Source organism: Perca fluviatilis, chromosome 19 (genome assembly GCF_010015445.1).
Source record: "Perca fluviatilis chromosome 19, GENO_Pfluv_1.0, whole genome shotgun sequence".
Taxonomy (NCBI): Eukaryota; Metazoa; Chordata; class Actinopteri; order Perciformes; family Percidae; genus Perca; species Perca fluviatilis.
The window spans coordinates 3,636,694-3,658,099 of NC_053130.1; the positions used below are offsets into that span (position 1 = coordinate 3,636,694).

Here is a 21,406-nt window from a genome sequence, read left to right on the forward strand (position 1 = left end):
AGCTTTGCAGGTGGTTCTTTCCACCTCACGGTTTTTGCTCTGAGACGTCAGCTGTGAGACCTTATATAGACAGGTGTGTGTGCCTTTCCAAATCATGGCCAATCAGTGGAATTTAGCACAGGTGGACTCCCCTCAAAGGTGGACTTCTCAATCAAGAGAAATGGGAGCAGCACCTGAGCTGATCTCAAGTGTCTAAACAAAGAGCGTGCATGTCAATGTGATATTTCAGTTTTTTTGTATTAAATTTGCAAAACATTCTAATATCCTGTTCTTTCTTTGTCATTATGAGGTATTGAGTGTAGATTGATGAGAGAGAAATGTTAAACGTCAGTAGTTTTCCCTAGGTTCACTGCTTTAAGCCCAATTCATGGTCCTGCGTTAAATCGACGACCTTGGTACTTATGTAGGTATGTATGTACGTACAGAATTGTTACTACATGTCGCGGCGACGTAGACCGCAACAACTGTGATTGGTCGGGGTCAGCCCTATGTTCCCACAGTCCAATGGTCCCACAGCCCTATGTTCCCACATTTTGAAGATTTTTCTTAAAATTAGGCCCTATTTTGAAAAAAATCTTAGAAATGTGGGAACATAGGGCTGTGAGAAAATAGGGCCTAATTTTGAAAAAACATTCTTAGAAATGTGGGAACATAGGGCTGTGGGAACATAGGCACGCTCCTGATTGGTCCGCTCGGCCGTGGCTTGGCTCGCATTTCGCCCTGCTCATCTCCGGGTTCTCCTCCTCTGTGAAAAACTTGAAATCAAGGGGAGGGTTAACTTCCCTGCCCTTCCTCGTTGTTGTAGTTCAGGTTTTAAAAGATGCATTTACTGAAGTTTGTGATGTGGGAAAAACAAGAATAGTCTTTCAGCGTCTTTGTCTTCAGTAGTTTTTCTCAGTGTAGTTTGCGACTGCTTCCCGCCGGAAGCAATCTCCTCCCAAATTACATCTGTCTCAAACCTTAAAATCTGGGTTATATCAGCGTCACACAAACGCGTCAGCACTTACCCTATCAACTAACTACTCAAAAGACACTAAACTGATAACATAGCACAGACGTGAACTAACACACAGTCAGTTGCCTCATTTATGGACTAACGGCATAAACGTTAATCAAAGTGTCAAAGTATATTTTGTGTACATTAAAAGGCACTGAGTGACATTCCTTTTCATATAAATTTTAAATAAAGGGCCTATCATTCCCATATATTAACGACATAACTGCAGAATGAATATAAAGGAAACACAATAGATATTTGACGATATTTTTTGCATTAAAAAAAACATTCTGGCCTGGCAGGGGTCCTGGTTGGCCTGGCGGGCCCTCCAAGCCTGTACAATTATAGGGAAAACACTGAACTTCACCAAAATGTGAAAAGGTCTGAATACTTCCTGAATCGCTCCGTGCAGCTGCCAGTGTGAATGTTAAGGTGTGAGGTGTCTAACAAAAACAAGCACAGTCAGCAAATCTTTTTTTAGAGAGTGAGGACCCCTCGTCAGCTTTTACTGTAGATACAGTTAGCAGTACATACAGCACATTATATAAGACTTGGGCAGCAGAGAAGCACGGTATGTAACGGTAACTAACTAAGGACAGAGAGGCATTACAAACTGTTGCAACTCAGGTTAAAAACCAAACACAAGTGTACACAACATTTAACAGATACTGATGGACCTGAAGGTTTATAATTGTTAAATAATAATACCGAAAAAAAAACAACATCAAAAATACATTACCTTTCTCTACTTTTCAAACATCTGACAAGTGAAAATAATTACATCTCAACAAAATCCTTAGAATCAGTTTGAACTATTTTCAAACAGATTTTTGACCAGGTCTTTACTCTGCCATCCCACTGTATAACCTGACACAGTTTGGTCCCATTTACAAACAACACACATCTCGCAAAAACTACCTTTCTGACATCACGTTATCCCATGTGTCCGAGCATGAGTTCCTCCCACGTCATCTCCCATTTCAAAGCAATACAATGTGTCCTATTTGTATTCAGCACATGGATGCTGACCTTTTCCCCAGTCAGCAGTTGCTTTTCATGATAAGTCCGACTCATGATGTGAACGTGGTCCTTCTCAAACGGATTCTTGGAGAGCAGCTGCTTCTGGCTCCTGCTGTTTCCGTTAACTGATAGAAAGGGTCCATTGTTGTATAAGGTGCTTTTTCAGACCCTATAGACGCTCAGTGAGTGACCCAGATCAGAGCTGATTGACTGTTGCTTGGTACACCTATGGGTTTGTTGCCAGTTGGTCTTTAGGACTTATAACCCTATATAGGACATGAAACACGCTGAGTGTTTAAAACCAGAACTGCTCAGCTGCAGACAATAGACAGCAGTGGCGGGAGAGACAACAAAGTTACATAAAACTACCCCAGAGGCCAATGTTGCTCGAGATCGGTCTTGGTCTCAAAACAACTTTTTGAAGGTTTTGGTCTCGTCTCGGAATCGACCGCATTTTTACTTGGCCTCGACTCGGTCTCAGGTAAAGAGGACTCAGGATTTTATTTCAAGATTGGTCAAGACCACAACTGCCTTTTGTTTCTTTTACCGAGGCATTTCTCATGATACACTCATTAGAGGTAAATGAAGAAGAATCTTAATTTTTTTTTTATGGGAATATGGATCTTTCAGACTAGTTTGAGGATTGCCTATGGTTAGCATTTTTCCACATTTATCGTGTCATGCAGCGTGGGACTCGCACTCGCACTGGTCTCAACCCCTAAAAGTCTTGGTCTTGTCTCGGCCTCGCCCTGCCTTGGTCTTGGTCTTGGTCTTGGCTCGGTCTCAACACCCCAAAGTTTCGGTTTTGTCTCGGTCTCGATATACTTTTGGTCTGGGGTGATGACTTGGTCTCGGTTTAGGTGGTCTTGACCACAACACTGCCAGAAGCAGAGCGAGCCACAATCACTGAAACACCTAGACTGGGTTACGGCCATAGGTCACATAGGTCGTTTGTGCAAGCAGCAATTATGACTTATATTTATGTTTATAATAGCGGCGTCTTGACAGGAGCAAAGCTGGAAGTAAGGTGAAGAAGTATTAAGGCCTTTACAGACTGGGGATTTTTTTGTTGTTTTAGTCATGACTACTTCACACAGAACGCAATAAAGCGACGTGATTTATTTCAAAATAAGGTCGATTTTCCTGAGCTTTCGCACCGCGAATGAAGACATCAACCAATCACGTTGTGTTGTTTACTTATGAGGATCATAATAGAACAACACGGAGGCTGCTGTCCCAACCACAGACTGTACAGACAGCAAACTGTGTTACTCCTTTCAACCTTGACAAAGGCAGCGTTTACCAGAGACACTTTTTCTGTATATGTCTACTTTGTTTTTTTCCCGTCACCTTCAGCGTCATGTGCGTAACCGGAAGTAAAGTAGCGTCTGATTTTAACCCAAACCAACATTGTTTTTCTAAACTTAACTAAGTAGATTTTGTAATATAATAATAATAATATTGGAGGGAATGATCATTTCGGTATCATTCTCATTTTCATTGAAAAATGAAAAGAAATGATTAGGATCAGGATCCGTACCAAACAAAGATTTGTTCTTTAGTCTGTAGGATCCGATTTGTAGGCCAGTATGTCACTGCAGCACCACAATACTTCATTCAGAATGGTTTGACAAATATTTTGCCTTCAAGAAATATTAACACTAGTCCATATTGCGATTTCGACAAAATTGCGATTAATTGTGCATCCCCAAATTAGAGGGTTGAAAAAAATGACCTATAGAGACGCATTGCGTCATACTCTGAAAGCCACACAAATCTCTCCATTGACTTGTATTGCGTAAAGGTGTCCTTCTAGTCAATTTTGTCTGCTAGCAAACAACAGAAAAATGCCTAAAAGCTGCTGTGTGGTGATATTCACTACCAACAACGTAAAGCACTTAACTTGAGTTTTTATAAGCTGCTGAACCAAAATGCTGTGCTTTTATGAAGACAAAAGTGCATACAGATGTGAGGAATCAGCAGAGAGAATGTGGGATCCTGACACTAAGGTAATTATGTTCGACGTTAGGTTTGCAGCAAGCATTTTGATACCAAGTCGAATATCCGAATGTCAGTTTTAGCTTAACTATATGTCTTTAAGTTGGGCAGACACACGTAACGTTGGACATAACGTTAGCTTAGCGTCAGGATCCCACAGGCTCTCCGTTCTCTCTGCTGATTCCTCCCGTCTGTATCATGTCTGTCTTCATAAAAGCTCATTTCTTAGGTTAGGCAGCTTATATAAACTTAAGTAATGGGTTCTGTACGTCGTTGGTAGTGAATATCGTCACACGGCAGCTTTTAAGCATTCTTCTGTTGTTTGCTAGAAGACGAAAGTGACAAGAGGAAAGCGTCACGCAACACAAGTCAACGGAGAGCAGCAAGTTCTTTTCCACTCGGTTGGGGGCGGGACTTAAATGCGCCCAGTCTCTATATTGTCGTATCATCTCAATACCCAAATAACTAGTCTATTAGTTCTAGACTAGACTATTCACCTATATGTTAACAACAGAACAGGACATCCAGAAGCAGGTGGCTTCCTGCTTCATATTCTCCACGACACTCAAACAGAACAACAAAAAAAAAACACTGAACTGTCAATCAACAGCTCTGGTTCAACCGTACCGTGATATTACAACATTTAAAACAAAATAAACAAAAATTCTGCTGCAGCCTTTTTGTTCATTAAAACAGGCAGCAATGTCAAAAAAATTATCTAAATCTCATGACACATGATAGCACCCTTCTCACCGCGAAGCTTTACATCCTGACAGTGTGCTGCAAACAAAGCTAAATGATACAAGACATGCCTATGCCTTCATGAAAATAGATTTCAAACGTCACCAAAAGCAGTGACGTCAAAATGAACACAATATTAAAACCATACATCTCCATTCTTTAGTGACCTCCAGAAATAAATTTGCGTATTTTTAATGACACCGTTCGGTCTTTTATCTTATTTTTTGAATATTATCATCATACTTCCCTCTTTGTTTTTCTGTACCTCACACACAAGGATGTAATATTGTGTGATTATTGAATCCATGTAATTTGAGGATTTGAAATTTGAACTGAAGCCTATTTTTCTGTTCAACTCAATTTAACCGGCTTAATGCAGACATGCTCTCAGTTTATTCTCGACCATTAAAGAGAGGCTCATTGAACAGCGTGTCCAAAAGTTAACGTCAATGATGGGCGAATACCAGCCACCAGTAACAGCCTTTCTGCCAATTCTGATCAGTGGCCACTCACGGTACTGCAACGAGAAATCCCCCTGTGGCCCAAAAAGGCCGCTATTGTAAAAGAGACGTCTGTAAAACTGCTGCCAGGATACCTTGAACTACAAACAATGTCAGTTAGGACTATTTCTATTGTGAATTTTTAATCCACGGACTTTCGTATTTGGAAAAACTTAATGTAAAGTCTCTGGGCCCAGCGGGAGAAACACTACTGCGCATATTCAGCGGGCCACATATCACGGAGGTTAACCCGGAAGCTTTTTTTTGGCGAATGCGCCACTTAACAACTCTCATAGGAATGAACAGGGGTCCGCTGTTAATGCTGTATTTACGTCTTTAGTACATCCATGGTGAATACCTGGCAATCTGGTTAATAAATAGTCATATTGACAATAATAATTACCTGAGCAAAGCAGCAACCTATTATAAGTTTATGTTTTTTGGTGATACAAGGTTTCTGAGAATGTTGGTTGGTATAATTTCAATGGTATGGGACCAGAAATATTAAAAAATTCCATTTATGAAATTCATTTGAGCAGTAAAGTTTCTCGAAGGATGACACAATAAGTTAACTTCTTTTAAGTGATATCCAAAATATAATGGTCATCACCAGGGTTGTCTTGTAATAGAGCGAACATAGACAATGTGCAAATAACAATATTCCTCTGTAGCTGCTGCATGGGAGGAGCTCTCATCTTATCTGCTGCAAATTTAAAAAGTTCTACATCGAAAAACTGATGAGTCCAACCCCAACATAACAATACAAACTGCATTAGAGTCCATGATAATATTGTTTGACATTAGAAAGCACTTATTGAAGAACTCGTTTCCTCCACAGTCTGATCCACGGCCACATAATGTGCGCTGTGGCAGTCGTGACAGAGAGTGTGTGTGTGTGTGTGTGTGTCTCTGTGTGTGTGTGTGTGTGTGTGTGTGTGTGTGCGCAGGCTGGTCACTCCAGGCCGAAGCCCTCAGCGTTGGAGATTGCGATGGTGAGTTTGTGTTTGAGCTCCTTCCTGGTGCGGTACATAGGGAGACAGATCTGATTAAAACAGGTGTGAGAGATCGGCAACCTGCAGAGACACAAAGACAGAGAAGGGGGGAGGGATAGAAACATTAGTTATGCAAATCATAACTTTGATATGTCTTTAAACATTTAACTGTGAAGATTTGTGTTAACCACATCTAATAAAAAACCCAACAAGTCCTCCAAACCATAAGACGATATAAGTTTATTTATTCCGTGAACTAATAAGTTCCACGGGAGCATATTTAAACCAGAGAACGGTCAAACGGTCGTAGTTTGGTTAAGTTTAGGCACAAAAACTACTTAGTTACATTAAGTTTAGAAAAAGATGGTCTGGGTTCAAATAAGATGTTACTTCACTTCCTAAAGGTTACGCACGTGACGCTGAACGTGACTCCGTTTGTTCTTAGTTTACTTTTATTTTCACACGGGACATGAACCCCAGTCTCTTGGGTAAAAGTCCTGTGTTTCCACCACCCCAATCTGCCTCCTTACGAGGAACTTGGCGCTCTTATACATGGTCACTTTTCTCCCGTCATAACTACTACGATGACTAGAGGGCGCCGTCTTTATAAACGTAAATATGAGTCATTGCTGCTTGAACAAACGATTTATGGGAGCGTTATTCGGGGGATGACAGTGTCAAAAACGCTGTTCAAAATCACACGATTGGGAAGCTTACGGACTTGGGAACGCATCATGTGAACGTGGGTCCTCACAAGGACAGACGAACGTGAGGGTGTGTGTGTATGTCCATTCGCTGACCCAGATTCAGGGTCTTAGCTGTTAAAGTTAGCGTGTAATCTCCTGCAGACTTTGATTACAGTCAGTTCAGTACGATGCACGGAGACGACAGAGAAGAGTTACAGCGCTAGGGTTGGGCATCATTTTGATTCTAACAATTCTGTTTCCAAAAAAAAGGGTAGGACCCAAAAAGACTGAGTATTTACTTATTTTGTTTATTCTTGCTTTTTCTCTTGTATTTTAAGTTTTGTGTTAGTTTTTTTGTATGTTGTTAAATAAAACCATTAATTCATTCAAATTAATAAGTTATGTGTAAGACAAACTTCTATGTCTCGTTGTGGTGGTTCAGTGTAGCCAAAAGAAGCAAGTCTTTCTTTTTTTTTCCTTTTTTTAAAGTGCTCATATTATGCTTTTTGGCTTTTTCCTTTCCTTTATTGTGTTATATATCTTTTTTGTGCACGTTATAGGTTTACAAAGTGAAAAAGCCCAAAGTCCACCCCAAAGGGAGTTACCATCTCCAACAGAAAACACTGTTCACAAACTGCTCCAAACAGCTCTACTGTAGTCCAGCCTTTACTTCAGAGACAGACGTGGTCACTTTGGAACACACGTTATAATGCTCGCCTAGCTGCTAGCGTGGCACGCCCTCATACTCTGCTTCTGACTGGCTAGTAGTCCTTACCTAGGTACTGTCAGGGCATGCCCTCATACTCTGCTTCTGACTGGCTAGTAGTCCTTACCTAGGTATTGTCAGGGCACACCCTCATACTCTGCTTCTGACTGGCTAGTAGTCCTTACCTAGGTACTGTCAGGGCACGCCCTCATACTCTGCTTCTGACTGGCTAGTAGTCCTTACCTAGGTACTGTCAGGGCACGCCCTCATACTCTGCTTCTGACTGGCTATTAGTCCTTACCTAGCTATGTGCGACTCCCAAAAAAAATGGAACAGAAGTGTGATGCCTCACTCTGTAGCTAAAACAGAGAGCTCAACACACAGGGTGAAAAGAGGAGCTGCAGCAATGTGTAGTACAACAAAAATATGGTGTTTTTTGAAAATTAAACTACGTAAACCTATTCTGATATAAATAAATACAATTATGAACCTGAAAATTAGCGTAATATGAGCACTTTAAAGATTTTCCCTTTATTTGATAGTGACAGCGGATAGAGAGATATGGAGGATGACACGCACCAAAGGGCTGCAGGTCGGACTCGAACCCGGGCCGCTGCAAAGGACTCAGCCTACATGGGGCGCACGCTCTTACTGGGTGAGCTAGAGGCCGCTCCGAGAAGCAAGTCTTTCTTTGTACTTGTACTATGTTTAATGTACAAAGTCATCAAAAGCAGATCTCTCAGTTTTTATGGAACCTACCAGTCAGTTGGAACGTCGATCTTGGAGATTTTGAAGTTGAGGTCGGCCATTCCTCCGACGGGAACGCGGTCACTTCCTGTGGCAAAGTGGAGCAGCTTCTTCTGTAGCTCCAGAGGGAAGGCCAACACCACGTCCCAGAAACACCTGGTGCAACACATAAACACACACATATACTGTATATGTATCACATTTGCTGCAAAAGAGGCCTCAGTGTGACCAGGATGAGAGCTGCAGGGAGTGACTGTGCACAGTGCACATCGCCATAGAAATGTGCTTCTTGAAAACGTTAAATTTGAAGATTGTACTCGGAACAAGAACAACAAAACCTTTCCCCAACCAGGATGTGTGCATTAGGGCTGGAACTAACGATTATGATCTCACTGTCGATTATGGCACTGTATCTGTGTCACATTCTCATTAGGAGCTGAGCCCCCCTAAACGTCCAATCCTAGAATCGCCCTTGCAGAGGAGTGAAGAAAACTAGAAATATAAAATTTTTTAGACTAGAATTCGCCAGTTTACTTGAGTTGATAGATATAAATATCACGTAGACAGAAGCAAATCGGGCCGAATACGGGTAGGTCGGCGCCGTGTAAAACTGATTAGCAAAAATGCAAGTTGCGTTAAGTTGGGCAAGTTTTGCGGGCTTGTCTTAACAGACACAAAATGAAAAATCTGAAGGTCTAGTCAAAGAAAAAATAAAACAAAAAAAACAAAACAGAACAGAAACAGACAGACAGACAAAGACAAAGACAGACACACACACATACACACACACACACAAACACACAGACAAACACACACACACACACACACACACACACACACACACACACACACACACACACACACACACACATACACAGACAGACAGTATTGAAGTTGTGTAACAGTCCTGCAGCTGTCAGCACCGTGCTGAGTTACATTATCTGTGGCTGACAAGTATTGGCTCAGACTGAAGGACATCTGTGTGTGTGTATGTGTGTGTGTGTGTGAGATAGAGAGTTACTTCCTGTTACAAAATGAATGCCTTGCATCCAAACATTTGCAGGCTAAACACACTGTAAACTCTTTAGTGAGTCATCGCTGACTTTCACATGAACACATGAATTTGATTTGCAACGTCTTCCACACAGGGATCAGTGTATTCAATGTGTCTATGGGAGTGTATTAAAAGGAAATGGGAGGTGATTGGTATGCGTGGTGTCAGTAAACAGGAAGTGTAGGCCTCTTACCGGACGGTGGTTTCGGTCTTGCTGTATCCTTCATACTGAGCGGCTTTCTGCAGAGCGCTCATGTCGAGCTCTGGACTCCCGCACACCAACATCTCCACCTCCTCCGGCCGCAGCAGCTGCAAAAAAGACACACATCAGAAACACACACTACTGACAGAGTTCACCGCAAGTCTTAATTCTTAATTCAGATTTTTTGCTCAGATCTGATTTTTTTCTTCACATGACCTTTTAAAATGTGGCCTATATCAGATTCCAGTGTGAACTGTTTGCGGTTTCGAACTGACCCGCATGCGCAAAAGAACAATAACAATGACATCAGACGCAGCACGCTGTTGCACTAAAGTTAGGGAGGTTATGGAGGAAGTCAGCATTTTCGCTTTTATTTCAAAATGTTTGTGCAATGGCAGCCGTAGCATTAATGAGCAGGTGCTGAGGAGAAGAAGAATAAAGAGAAAGAGAGCCAAATTGGCTATTTTGGCCTTTTGCGGGGTTATGGCTGCATATTCACTACAGAGGTCTGTGTTAGGGTTAGGTTAACCTTAGGTAACCTCACTCTCCCTCCATTGACTTGCTCCATCACTGTTCTCCATGTTGTAGGCCTAGTCAAGTTTTTAATGTTACTGTCTGTGTCTAGGGCTAATTCCCGCCGGCGCATAATTGTGACAAATGTCGATGTAGATTGACATAAAAGTCGCATCAAATCTGCCTTGGTTGTTCAAACTCGATTTTAGGGGTATCAAATGTGTTAACCCTTGTGTTGTCTTATTTCTGATATAAAAGAAACGGTCAAATTTGCCCTGAGGACAACACTAAGTGTTAAGCGTTAAGTGCCACATACCACCAACCCACCATAGGTTAGATTCTACAATAGACTAACGATACACACATAACAACAAACACAAGATTACTCATTCAGTGTTAAACTACATTTTACATTTTATGTACATAAATTTATGAAAATATTTGCCACAGTTACGGGGGCCAGAGGGGGGGTCGAGCCTTAATATTACAAGGGCACTGGCCACCCTTGCCCCCCCCTAGAACTGCCCCTGCATCAAAGAAAAAAAAATCTAATCAATATCTTTTTTAAAACTTTTAAAAAAGCCAAGTGTAAAGCTGCAAAGATAATTTGATTAGTTGCCAACTATTAAATTAGTCCCCAACTATTTTGATAATTGATTAATCGGTTTGAGTCATTTTTTCTATGATGGAAAAAGTAAAACTTCTAGTTTCTTCTCTCCTCTGTGACAGGAAACTGAATATCTTTGAATGTGGACAAAATGAGACATTTGAGGACTTCATCTTGGGCTTTTTGGGAATCACTGATCCACATTTTTCACAATTTTCTGACATTTTAGAGACCAAACAACTAATCCATTAATTGAGGAAATAATCCACAGATTAGTGCACCCCTAGCCAGGTGTTCATTTCGTTTTTATGTACAGCGATATACAATCAGTGTTGTCATTATCTCACATAACAATGACAAAACGCAAAAAAACATAACAAAAACACTACATGATGGAATGTAACATACGTAATGCAACATAGAATAAACATGCGTTACAAGTATCAGCAGGATTTGAACCTCCAACCCCGAGCTCAACCCACAGAGATACAGCCATGACCAAGCGTTTCTGAAAACACCTGGACGGACGCAACATCCGCCGTTCTGCAGAACTTCCACTAAAACACGTCAGCCGTCGAATGCAACAATCGCTTCCGCTGCTTGAATGGCGTAGAAAAAAGTCATGCAAGAGCGACACGACCAGTAAACTAACAACTAACTAACAAGAGGAAACAGGAAGTCCTGCCGCGTCACAGCAGCTGATCACAGATAAAGGGTCAAACTGTCAAAACACAAGTTCAAGTGGGGAAAGTCTGTTTCTTATTTACAACCAGGCAACAAAAGTGAAACTGCATTTTAGATTTTGTGAGCCACCTTAATGTCTTACTCTTTGGGCAGGTCTGCTCACAGGAGGAATCTGACTCTGCATGTCGCTCATGTAGGTAACAGAACACCCAAGAGTTAATTGTAGAAGTACATGCCTGTACAGCTTAAAACCGACACACCCACACAACCACACACACACACACACACACACACACACACACACACACACACACATCCTGAGACGTCAGACATTGTGGACGTGACTGAGTGATCGCATGCAAACAGAAGAGGCAGACAGAAGCATGCAGAATAAAAAACAGAAGGACGTAACGCAAAGAAGCAAAAGTTTGAGGCGTTCACTTTTCAGTAAACCAACCAAAATTGGCCACAAAATTCATGATCCAATCACAGCATGACATCCTGCTTTAAATGTCTTCTCTCCTTGCAATGAGCTGTCTTTTCAGGCAAACGTGCAACCCTCCTCCTCCCCTTCCACCTCTGGTCATCGTCAACCACGGCAACCTGAGTCCCTTTCCGGCGGACAGGTCCTTCGTTCGGTCTCCAGGTTCCTTCTCCATCATCACCAGTGTCTAGGCTCCATTGGGGGAGGGGGGGGGGGGGATATGTCTGGCTTCTCTACCCCTTTAAACTATTTTTAACGATGGAGTCTAATCCCCAAAGACGCTGTACATTTTATATTATGCTTATGTACAATCAATCTTTGCATATCTGCAACGAAGTCTCTCCTGATTGAAATATAAAGTAGAAGAACGATATTAAAGACTGAAAACAGTAGTAAAACATAAGATAAATGAAATTATAATTGCAAAAGTGCACCGGAAAAATACATTGAGATATTATTGCACCCCAGGTTTTTCACACATTGCGCACACATAGGGCCCAATCTTGCACCCAGCGCAGCGTAAAGCCCGACGCAAGTGTCTTTGCTAGTTTAAGACCGACGCAGTTGTCAAGTTTCCCATCCAGCGCCCGCGTCGTTTAAATACCAAATGCACCTGCGCCCATCTGTGCTCCCATGGGCGTGCTGGTCGTACAGGGAGGTGTGTTCAGGTGCATTCTGGGCGTATTGCTATCTTGAGACAGCGGGAAGTGATCACGCCATTGACCAACAAAAACCTGCTCTAAAGTCAATAACGCAGCATTTCATTGTTATTTTAACAGCAAATTAGTAAAATGCTCCTAGGCTCGTGCACAGCGCGCGCACACTATGCTTGTTACACACGCAGGCAAGCGCAGCAGCACACACACATGCAGAAGATTACAAATAAAAATATCCATGCAAATCCGCGCAAAATCCGTGCAAATCCGACATCATAATAGCAATGCCTCAAGGTCCAAACGCGCCTGGCTTTTAAAGGGAATGGGAGATGATCTCTGATTGGTTAATTGCATGTTACACCCAAAACACACCTCTGATTAATGAGGACACTAAGTACAACCCTTTAGAACCATACGCCCGGCGCACGGACCCTTTTTTCCGCCGTCAAAATAAACGCATCTGCGCCATGCGCTTCACGCCATGCGCTCAGATCGTTAAAATAGGGCCCATTGTGTCATGTTACTGCACAGTGAGTTATTTTTTCACAGCTATTATTGCAGGTGTGGGTGTGATTCGATCTTAATTACAGAGCCACAGGGATCAATTTTCAACTCAAACATGATATAGGAAAGCAGTTTTTTCAAACTGTAGGATGAAAAGGAGGCAACAAGCAGGTTGGTTATTATCTGCCCCGCTGAGACTTAAGTCCTCACGGTTTCACTCTCAACAGTTTAGATCAGCTTTTCCCTTCTCTGACCTAGATTAAGGCTCTCAGCTGATAAACTGCAGTCCAACTGTCTGACTGTTCTGCGGTCAGACACAGAGTTTCCCTCTGCTGCCTGTACTTAAGGGGGCCGGTGTTTTAACCCAAACCACAATCTTTTTTTCTAATCTTATCTAGTCGTTTTGGTGTCCAAACCTAATTGTAGTCGCCGCATGAAGCTAACGTTTTGTCGGCTACACTCAACGGTGACGGCCGATGAAACGACTGTCGCTTCCCGGCTCACAGTCACCTTTTCTCAGCTAAATTTAACTGTCACATGACCGGCCGACAGGCGCGATAGCATTGTAGGATATCAAACGAACTGTTGTGCATACAGTAAGTTTTCGTACGATATCATTTGAACCCGTTCATGAGAATGCGTTGAGACATGATATAGGAGAGTTGTTTTTTCAAACTGTGTGATGGTGGAACATGTGTACGTTCAAAGGTTGTTTTAGTCGTGCGACAGAAAACTCAGATTGGACAGATAGTCTAGCTAGCTGTCTGGATTTACCCTGCAGAGATCTGAGGAGCAGCTAACCAAAGAAAGAGGAAGGTGACGGACATCCGGAAGAATGTCCGGTGGCACCGGAGCAATCGATATAGACTACGTCAACTGTAACACCTGAACACCTATGTAAGAGTGGGGGAAAAAAGCTAGTCAGCATGCGAGCACAGAAGTGTAAACAGCTAAAAGTAATGACTAAACTGTTCAAATGATTAGCTTAAACTAACTTTAATGGATAAATAGTTGAAACATTCAGTTTTACTACAAGTAGTAGAAGCCTATTTTAAGATTGACACTTCAATTGTACGTGAAAATTAACATATCCACTTTTATATAACGAATAGTGGAACATAAATTGGGAATCGATGACAGGGTACATAAGTTCATCTGATAGGGCTGTGGGGGCACTTCGATAGAAAAAGGTTGGGAACCACTGATGTAAGGAACAAAAGATAGACTTTTTATATTTGCAGATTGGATGCATGTTGGTCTACTGTGTAGGCCTATATTTGGGTCCCTTAGGGACCTATGACCCTTTTCAGGGTCCTCAGAGTTCAACAAACTACAACATGAGTCAGCAGCTCTTTATCAGAGAGAGCCACCATTTAGCTAAGGACGAAGACAAACAGAATTTACTGCCTAAGCTCCATTTTTGGGCAAAGGTCTTTGTCCGTGATGGAGGAGGTGAAGGAACGATTAAAAAAAAATATGATTCACATTCTGATGTCATCTGTAACTTCCAACTAAAACACAACAAAGACTCAAGATAAGAAATGTGTTCTCTGTTACTCTACAGGAAGTGATTTACTCTACTACAATTGTTGTTTGAGGACAAACAATTTACATTTGCAGTTTAATGGATAAATGGCTGAAACATTCAGCTTTAATACAGATACAGTTATCCATTTGGAACATACATTGGGAATCGATGACGGGGTACGTAAGTTCATCTGATAGGGCTGTGGGGGTACTTCGCTACAGAGAGGTTTATCTTGAAGAAGCCGCTGAAATCATTCAGCAGGCGTGTTTTGGTTCAGTACAGAGTCTGCTGACTCATTTCTGCAGAGTGAGCAGTTGTTAATGATGTCTGTTCTTCAAATTGATAAAATGTTTGTGCACAGTGAGTAAGTAAAGAGAGGGTTGATAACATCTGATGTACTGTGAATGATGTGACTGAGTGAAGTAGTAATGTCATACCCTCTCCAGTCTGTGACCATCTCTGTGCATCCATACCAGAACTCAACCAATTCTGGATTTCTGAGGCCAATACAAATCAGAACTGATATTATAACGTCAAAATCTATCAACAATCTGATGGAAAACGGTAATTGTGAAGAGTAAAGTCTACTTGTATTTTGTCGGGGTTAACAACACAACAGGACGTCACACAAATGGGCCGTTTCAAGTGCCACGAAATAGCATAGCTTTAGCTCAACGGTCCGACCAATAATTACTTACATAATTACAATTAGGCACATAAAAAAAATTTACCATTACCATCTACAGTCATATTCCTTAAGACTTTATCTAATGTTAGCAGTTAATTGCGGTTAAACAAAGAAACCGTGATTACGTTACATTATTTAATAAGTTACAGGCCTACATACAACCAAGTTGTTGTTGCTCTATGTACAAACACCTACTGATATATCTGTCAGAAGCTTCAATAGCAGCTGGTTGGCTTAGTTTCAGGCTTAAAATGCTTTACATAAAGAATTTTAGCCCAAAGCTGTGGGCGGTCACTGTTAGGCCCCACCAACCCGTTCTCATTCCCAACTCGTCACATACTGACGCTTGGTCAGTGGCTCTCAGTGTCAGACAGCGAAGCCAAAATCCCCCTTTAGTGTATGGGACACACCGGGCAGTGCAACAGCTCGACTGCGGCGCTGTAAGATGATGTAGTATTAAGAGAGACAGCAGCAGCAGGTAGGTAGCCTGGCTGGCAGCCGAACTTAGCCTCGTCCACATTTGAGGTCGGGAAGTTCGGTCTGGACATGATCCGTTGGTGGAGCAACTATGCTCGAACCAGAGCTGTTCGGACCACTCATATTGTCAGGACGGGCTGTATACGATGATGGACAGAGGAAAGATGTTTTTGCCTTCCTTCCTACGGGATTCGGCCACGTCACATACTCCGTTGCTCTGATTGGTTGTAGGTCTATCCAATTGAGTGCAGAGGCATTTTCTTTCCTGGTTCGGTTGAAACACACCCCATAATCACCATGTAACTTGTGTTTTTGCCCTGTACGGAGCTAACTGCTTAATGGATGCCATTCAATTTGCCTATAAAATGCTATGCAACGTCAGCAAGTACTGCACGCCATTGACCTACACTAACATGCTTGCAAGCTTTAGCACAATTTGTTTGAAAAGACTGCAACATTTTTTTGGCTGCAATGAAGAGAAACTGCAAGCACTGACTGATGGAAAGTGTGCATGTTATATTTGTGCAACAAACAAGCAAGTCGCACGCGCACACACACACACACACACACACACACACACACACATACACACACACACACACACACACACACACACACACACACACACTCTGTGGACTCACCATGAGTGCATCAGAGGCACACACACTGTGGAAGCCGTGGTAGAAGGCAGCAAACTGTTTATAAATGGATTTGTTCAGCAGGAAGTCGACGTACAGCTGGACGTACTCTGTGGAGAGAGAAGAAACGCCATCGTGATTTTCAATATTCCATTACAAACTTTTCCCCATTCACCCTCCAGTCTTGGCCCTTCCATTCAACACACGGGGCGGGGAAGGAGGAGGGAAACGGACACTGGCACAGAGCAGGACCTGGATGGCAACACGAGCTGCTCGATGGAAAATGAGGCTTCATAAAAGAAATAAAGCTGACTTTAAATGTCTTAAAAAGAACAAAGAAGCGTTTGAGCTGAGCCAGGGTTCTGTGTTGACATGAGGGGGGGTTTCAACAGTCACCGTGTATTAGGCCGGCGACAGACTGGAGTCGTCGCGTGAGCGTGGCGTTTCTGTTGCGTGTCAGCTGCGTGTCGGCTGCGTGGATTTGTCTTTGCACACCAGAAACCTGTCTGACGCGGGGCTGCTGCTGCTAGCCTTGTCTGGACACATGGATGTCTCCCATTGATTTACTGCACTCAAGTAGTAGCATACTTCATGTTAAACATAAATATATAATGATTTGATTACAGCAAAGACAACATCGGCAGTATTGACGGCAAAATAGACTCCAGAATATTTTGTTCTGTATTGACAGATGCAATAATTTTATATATATTAATATATTATATTATTACATTTATATCTGCATTTTTGTCAAAAGCTAGAGGCTTTCAAACATCACCATGTCATTTATTAATATGTATTTGTGTCAAAATTACATGTAAACATCTTTTCCTATTAGGCGTTGGTTCTATTTCTAGCATGCACGCGTTTTGCACCTGAGACGTGCGTGTCACGCAGGTGGGTGTGCAAGCTCTAACCTGTTACCATGGGAGCCGAAATCAAAAACGGACACGCCACGCAGCTGACACGCTCACGCCACGCAGCCAGTCTGTCGCCGGGCCTTACAATCTTCACACACACTACAGCAGCTTTCACCGTCTGTACCCAATGCATGTTGCACCAAAGTGCTTTGTATTAAACTCAGTAAAGAAATGTTGGCTGCTTTTGTACTGTATATTGTAATCGCCATTGAGTCCAGCCCCACCCCACCCCCACACCCCGCACCCCACAATGTTCCTGGCCTTGCGGATCAGTTTGTTAAGTCGGTTGGCGTCTGCTACCTTAAGCCTGCTTCCCCAACACACAACACTGGCCACTGTCGACTCATTGAACATCCTCATGTGGTCAGCCTTCTCAGAAAATCGGTTATGGGTAGTACTTTGTGGCTGTTTGGATGATCTGCTCTTTATTGCATAGTGGATTTAATGTGTTTTTGCTCCTCTTTATTCCAGTCTGATCCACCAGCAAGGTTTTGTTTTGGCCTCTTTTTTTTCTTTCTTTCCAAAAGCTATAGTGCATAGTTTCTGTCGCCCCCATGAGGAATTCTAAGTAATGACAACAAAACTGGCACGTCCACATGATACAAGCCTTCCGTGATTGCGCACGCCCCACCCCTCCTCCTCCTCCACGCAGTTGCTAGTAGCCAAGGAAACACGGAGGATTAAAAAAAACCATGATGGACTCTTCAGAAGAGGTCATTATATTCACTCGAATTTCTACGTGGGAAAGTCACCGGACGCCCCAATCTTCTGAACATAGTCCTACTGAGAAATCCAGAGAGAGCTGTGTGGAGCGGATAGTCTTAATTAGCTTCGTAGCAACTCATTTGGCAACGGCTTGAATGTAACGGACGTTTATTAACATCAAAAAGGTACGCACCAAAGCTTTAATGTCATATAGTTATATCTATGTGTTATTTGTTTCTGTATTTATTGTTTGTTTATTTCATATTAATATTTGAATTTGGGTTTATGTATGCACCATCACCCAAAGCAAATACTTAAAGCAACCCTAAATCTTTTTCGGATTGTGATTGTGATTGTGATTCAGAAGATGCAGCGTCATGCAGGTATGAAGGAGGTCCGTGCGTCAGCGAGCACGATTGATGAACTGCTGAGTCATTCACTGCTAAAGTAGAGAAACGTGCCAATCACTGCGGCGACTCACCCTTTCTGTTCTGCTTGGTGACGGGGATTTTGTCCCCTCCAGGCTTCAGGTTGTGGGATTTGACCACGCCCATTTCCTCCTGGAACACCTGAAACAATCGCACACACAAACACAGAGATTGTCAGATAGGTGATAAAGGACTCCCAAACCCTTTCATTGTCTCGTAAAATAGTGAATGGCTCCATTTATATTGCAGTACACTTTGCCTCTCATTCACACACTCACACACTAAAGCTGCTTACACACCAACCAGACGGCCGACCGTCGGCAGAAAAGCCAGTCGGGCTGATCAGTCTCCCCGAGTTGGTCCAAAAAGTTCCTCAGAACACACCGAAGAGACGAGACCTAATACGTCTCCATAACAGCAGGCGCCGCTAATCTGTATTGTCGCCCAAAAAATGAAAACCGGCAGCTGATTGGACGAACGCATTACGTGGGGTCTGGTTTCTCCGGAAATTCAAAGCCAGACTGTCATGGCGGCTCGTTCAGAATACGATCTCATATCGGACTAAAATAGTTCACCGAAACATGTTTCTGAAAACATTTTAAGCGAGAAATAGGCCGTGCAGTTGCTGAATCTGTCTTCATTTCAGATCGACAAAGGTCAGTTTAAAAGATTTTCATCAGATTTTAAGAGACTCTAGTCTCACCATTTCCGGGTGAGTCCCGACTGCCCTGTCTCCGACTGAACATATCAGGTCGGCCAAAATGAAGGCCGACAGCCCCTCCAACGGACGGCACAGGACACACCGAACAGACTCCAGTCACCGACCTCGCCAGACTGTCCCACGGCCGATTATCGGGTTAGTGTGTCAGCGCCTTCAGAGCATCAGTCTGCCATGCAAGGTTCAGTGTATTGCTCAAGGACACTTGGAAATGATACAGCACAAAGGCAGCAATTATCAGGAACAGGTACTGAATGCCCAGAACAGTCTAATATATGAAGAGAAATTGTGGCTGTTTGGCTCAGTTGGTAGAGCGGGCGCACATATGCAGAGGTTTAATCCTCTTCGCAGAAGGTCCACGGTTCAAGTCTGACCTGTGACGGTTTTCCTGCATGTCTTCCACCCTCTCTCTCCCCAATCATATTGAATAAAGGCAGAAATGCCCCCAAAAACAAGGTAAGTCACATGAACATTTTCAGAAAATAGAGCTTGTCACACACACACATCTCTCATTTTCAAAAGTTATTGATATTGCATATCGTCACCTTCCTAAAACAATTGCCTAAGTCATTTTTTCAGGTTTTTCAGAAAACACAAAAAATAAAACGGCCTAAGTCACATGCTTGACATAGGCAATTATACTAAATTGTAGAATCACATGACCTGTTCAACTGAGGATGTAGGAAATGTTACCAGAGGTGGCCAGCACCCTATGCCAGCACCATGAGGAGATGATTTAGGCAACAAAATCATTTTTGTTAAAAAATGACTTAGGCAATTATTTTAGGAAGGTGACGATATTGGAAATGTCTGACAGTTAGAATAACGTTTAAAAACAATTACGTTTTTACGCTAGGCAACCCTAAGGCTTTGGTCCCAGAATCGCCCCTGGTATGTTGTATATAAATAAAGTTTGGGTTTATAGTTAGAATTAGTTGGAGGTTAGGGTTGACGGGGTTTTAGGGAATGCATTTAGTCAGGGAGGGCTTTTGCAAGTACAGCAGTGCAAACTTAGAGAGGTATAAATATGAAATACGTATAAATATATACAGTAAACCAGACACAAATTGATGAACAAACATGCAGGAGAAAGCGGGGATCCACAGTGAGTGGGCCAAATGACAGAGAGAGACGCAGTGTGTGCTGCAGGTCAGAGGGTTTATCTGTGCCACAGTGGTGTGACTGAGACCAGCATGTAGCTCACACTGTGGGTTCAAATAACACCTCCACTCAGCCTTTTACATCATGTTTCTTCTCACATATGTTCCGGCTGTATATTTAACTCCAGCTGCACCACAAAGTATGCCTTTATGTATCTGGTTACTCCACTCAGCGGCAGGGACACGCTGCTTCATAAAACATGCTGATGTCATGTTCAGTCAAACTTACAGTGATGTTTTAAAGGATCACTGTGGACCGCCATGGCTGGATTTGGAAGCTGCCTTAAATGACTTCTAATGCAATTACACTTAAGTCTATGGGAAAATACTTCATGGGTTATAAAACACAGATAATAATAATCATTTGCTTTCAGTTCCAGGTAGGGCTGGGTACAGAATTCAATACTTTTTAGGCACCGACCGAATTGCCTTTTAAAGCAGCAAGTATCAAAACATGCCTCGTCATTCAATACCCAATTTCTCTACCTTAAGGAGTAAATCTCATCAGTGTCAGTGAGCCAATAAGCATGCAGGATGCTTCTACCAAGATCTAATAATGTCTCTGATTGGCTGTCTAATGTTACATGTTGTAGAGGCATGCAGGAAAAGCTCTACGTTACACAGGGACGGGGAGCTGAAAAATAAAATTGATATCGAAAAAAGTAACGTTTAGGAACCGGTATGGTTTAGGAACAAGAAACAAAGTCACAGTATTGGTATCGGTACCGCTATTGGATTCTTTTTAACGACCCAGCCCTGGTTTCAGGAAATTGTGGTGGTAATGGCGCAGTGGATATGACACATGCCTTTGGTGTGGGAGATCTGGGTTTGATTCCCACTGCGATACATCAGCCAATGTGTCCCTGAGCAAGACACTCAACCCTTAGTTGCTCCAACCTCTGACATTTATAGCAATTGTAAGTCGCTTTGGATAAAAGCTAAATGACATGTAATGTAAGTTAAGTTAAAGGCAAGCAGTTGGTCAACATCCCTGCACTGTAGCTGCTAATCAACACAGATATTATCTCACCAGGAAGTCTTTGGGCCTCTTTT

General features: G+C 42.5%; 1 protein-coding gene across 1 annotated transcript in view; it reads right to left on the minus strand.

Moving 5' to 3' along the window:
* Positions 1 to 1,467: 1,467 nt before the first annotated feature.
* Positions 1,468 to 21,406, minus strand: part of hectd2 (HECT domain containing 2) — an 82,383-nt gene continuing 62,444 nt past the window's right edge. Inside the window, exons 18-22 of the mRNA XM_039784384.1 lie at positions 18,529 to 18,616; positions 16,426 to 16,532; positions 9,635 to 9,750; positions 8,400 to 8,543; positions 1,468 to 6,329 (exon numbers count right to left, since the gene is read on the minus strand). Coding sequence (XP_039640318.1) covers positions 6,209 to 6,329; positions 8,400 to 8,543; positions 9,635 to 9,750; positions 16,426 to 16,532; positions 18,529 to 18,616 — 576 coding nt within the window. The 3' untranslated portion in view covers positions 1,468 to 6,208. The remainder of the gene's footprint in view (positions 6,330 to 8,399; positions 8,544 to 9,634; positions 9,751 to 16,425; positions 16,533 to 18,528; positions 18,617 to 21,406) is intronic.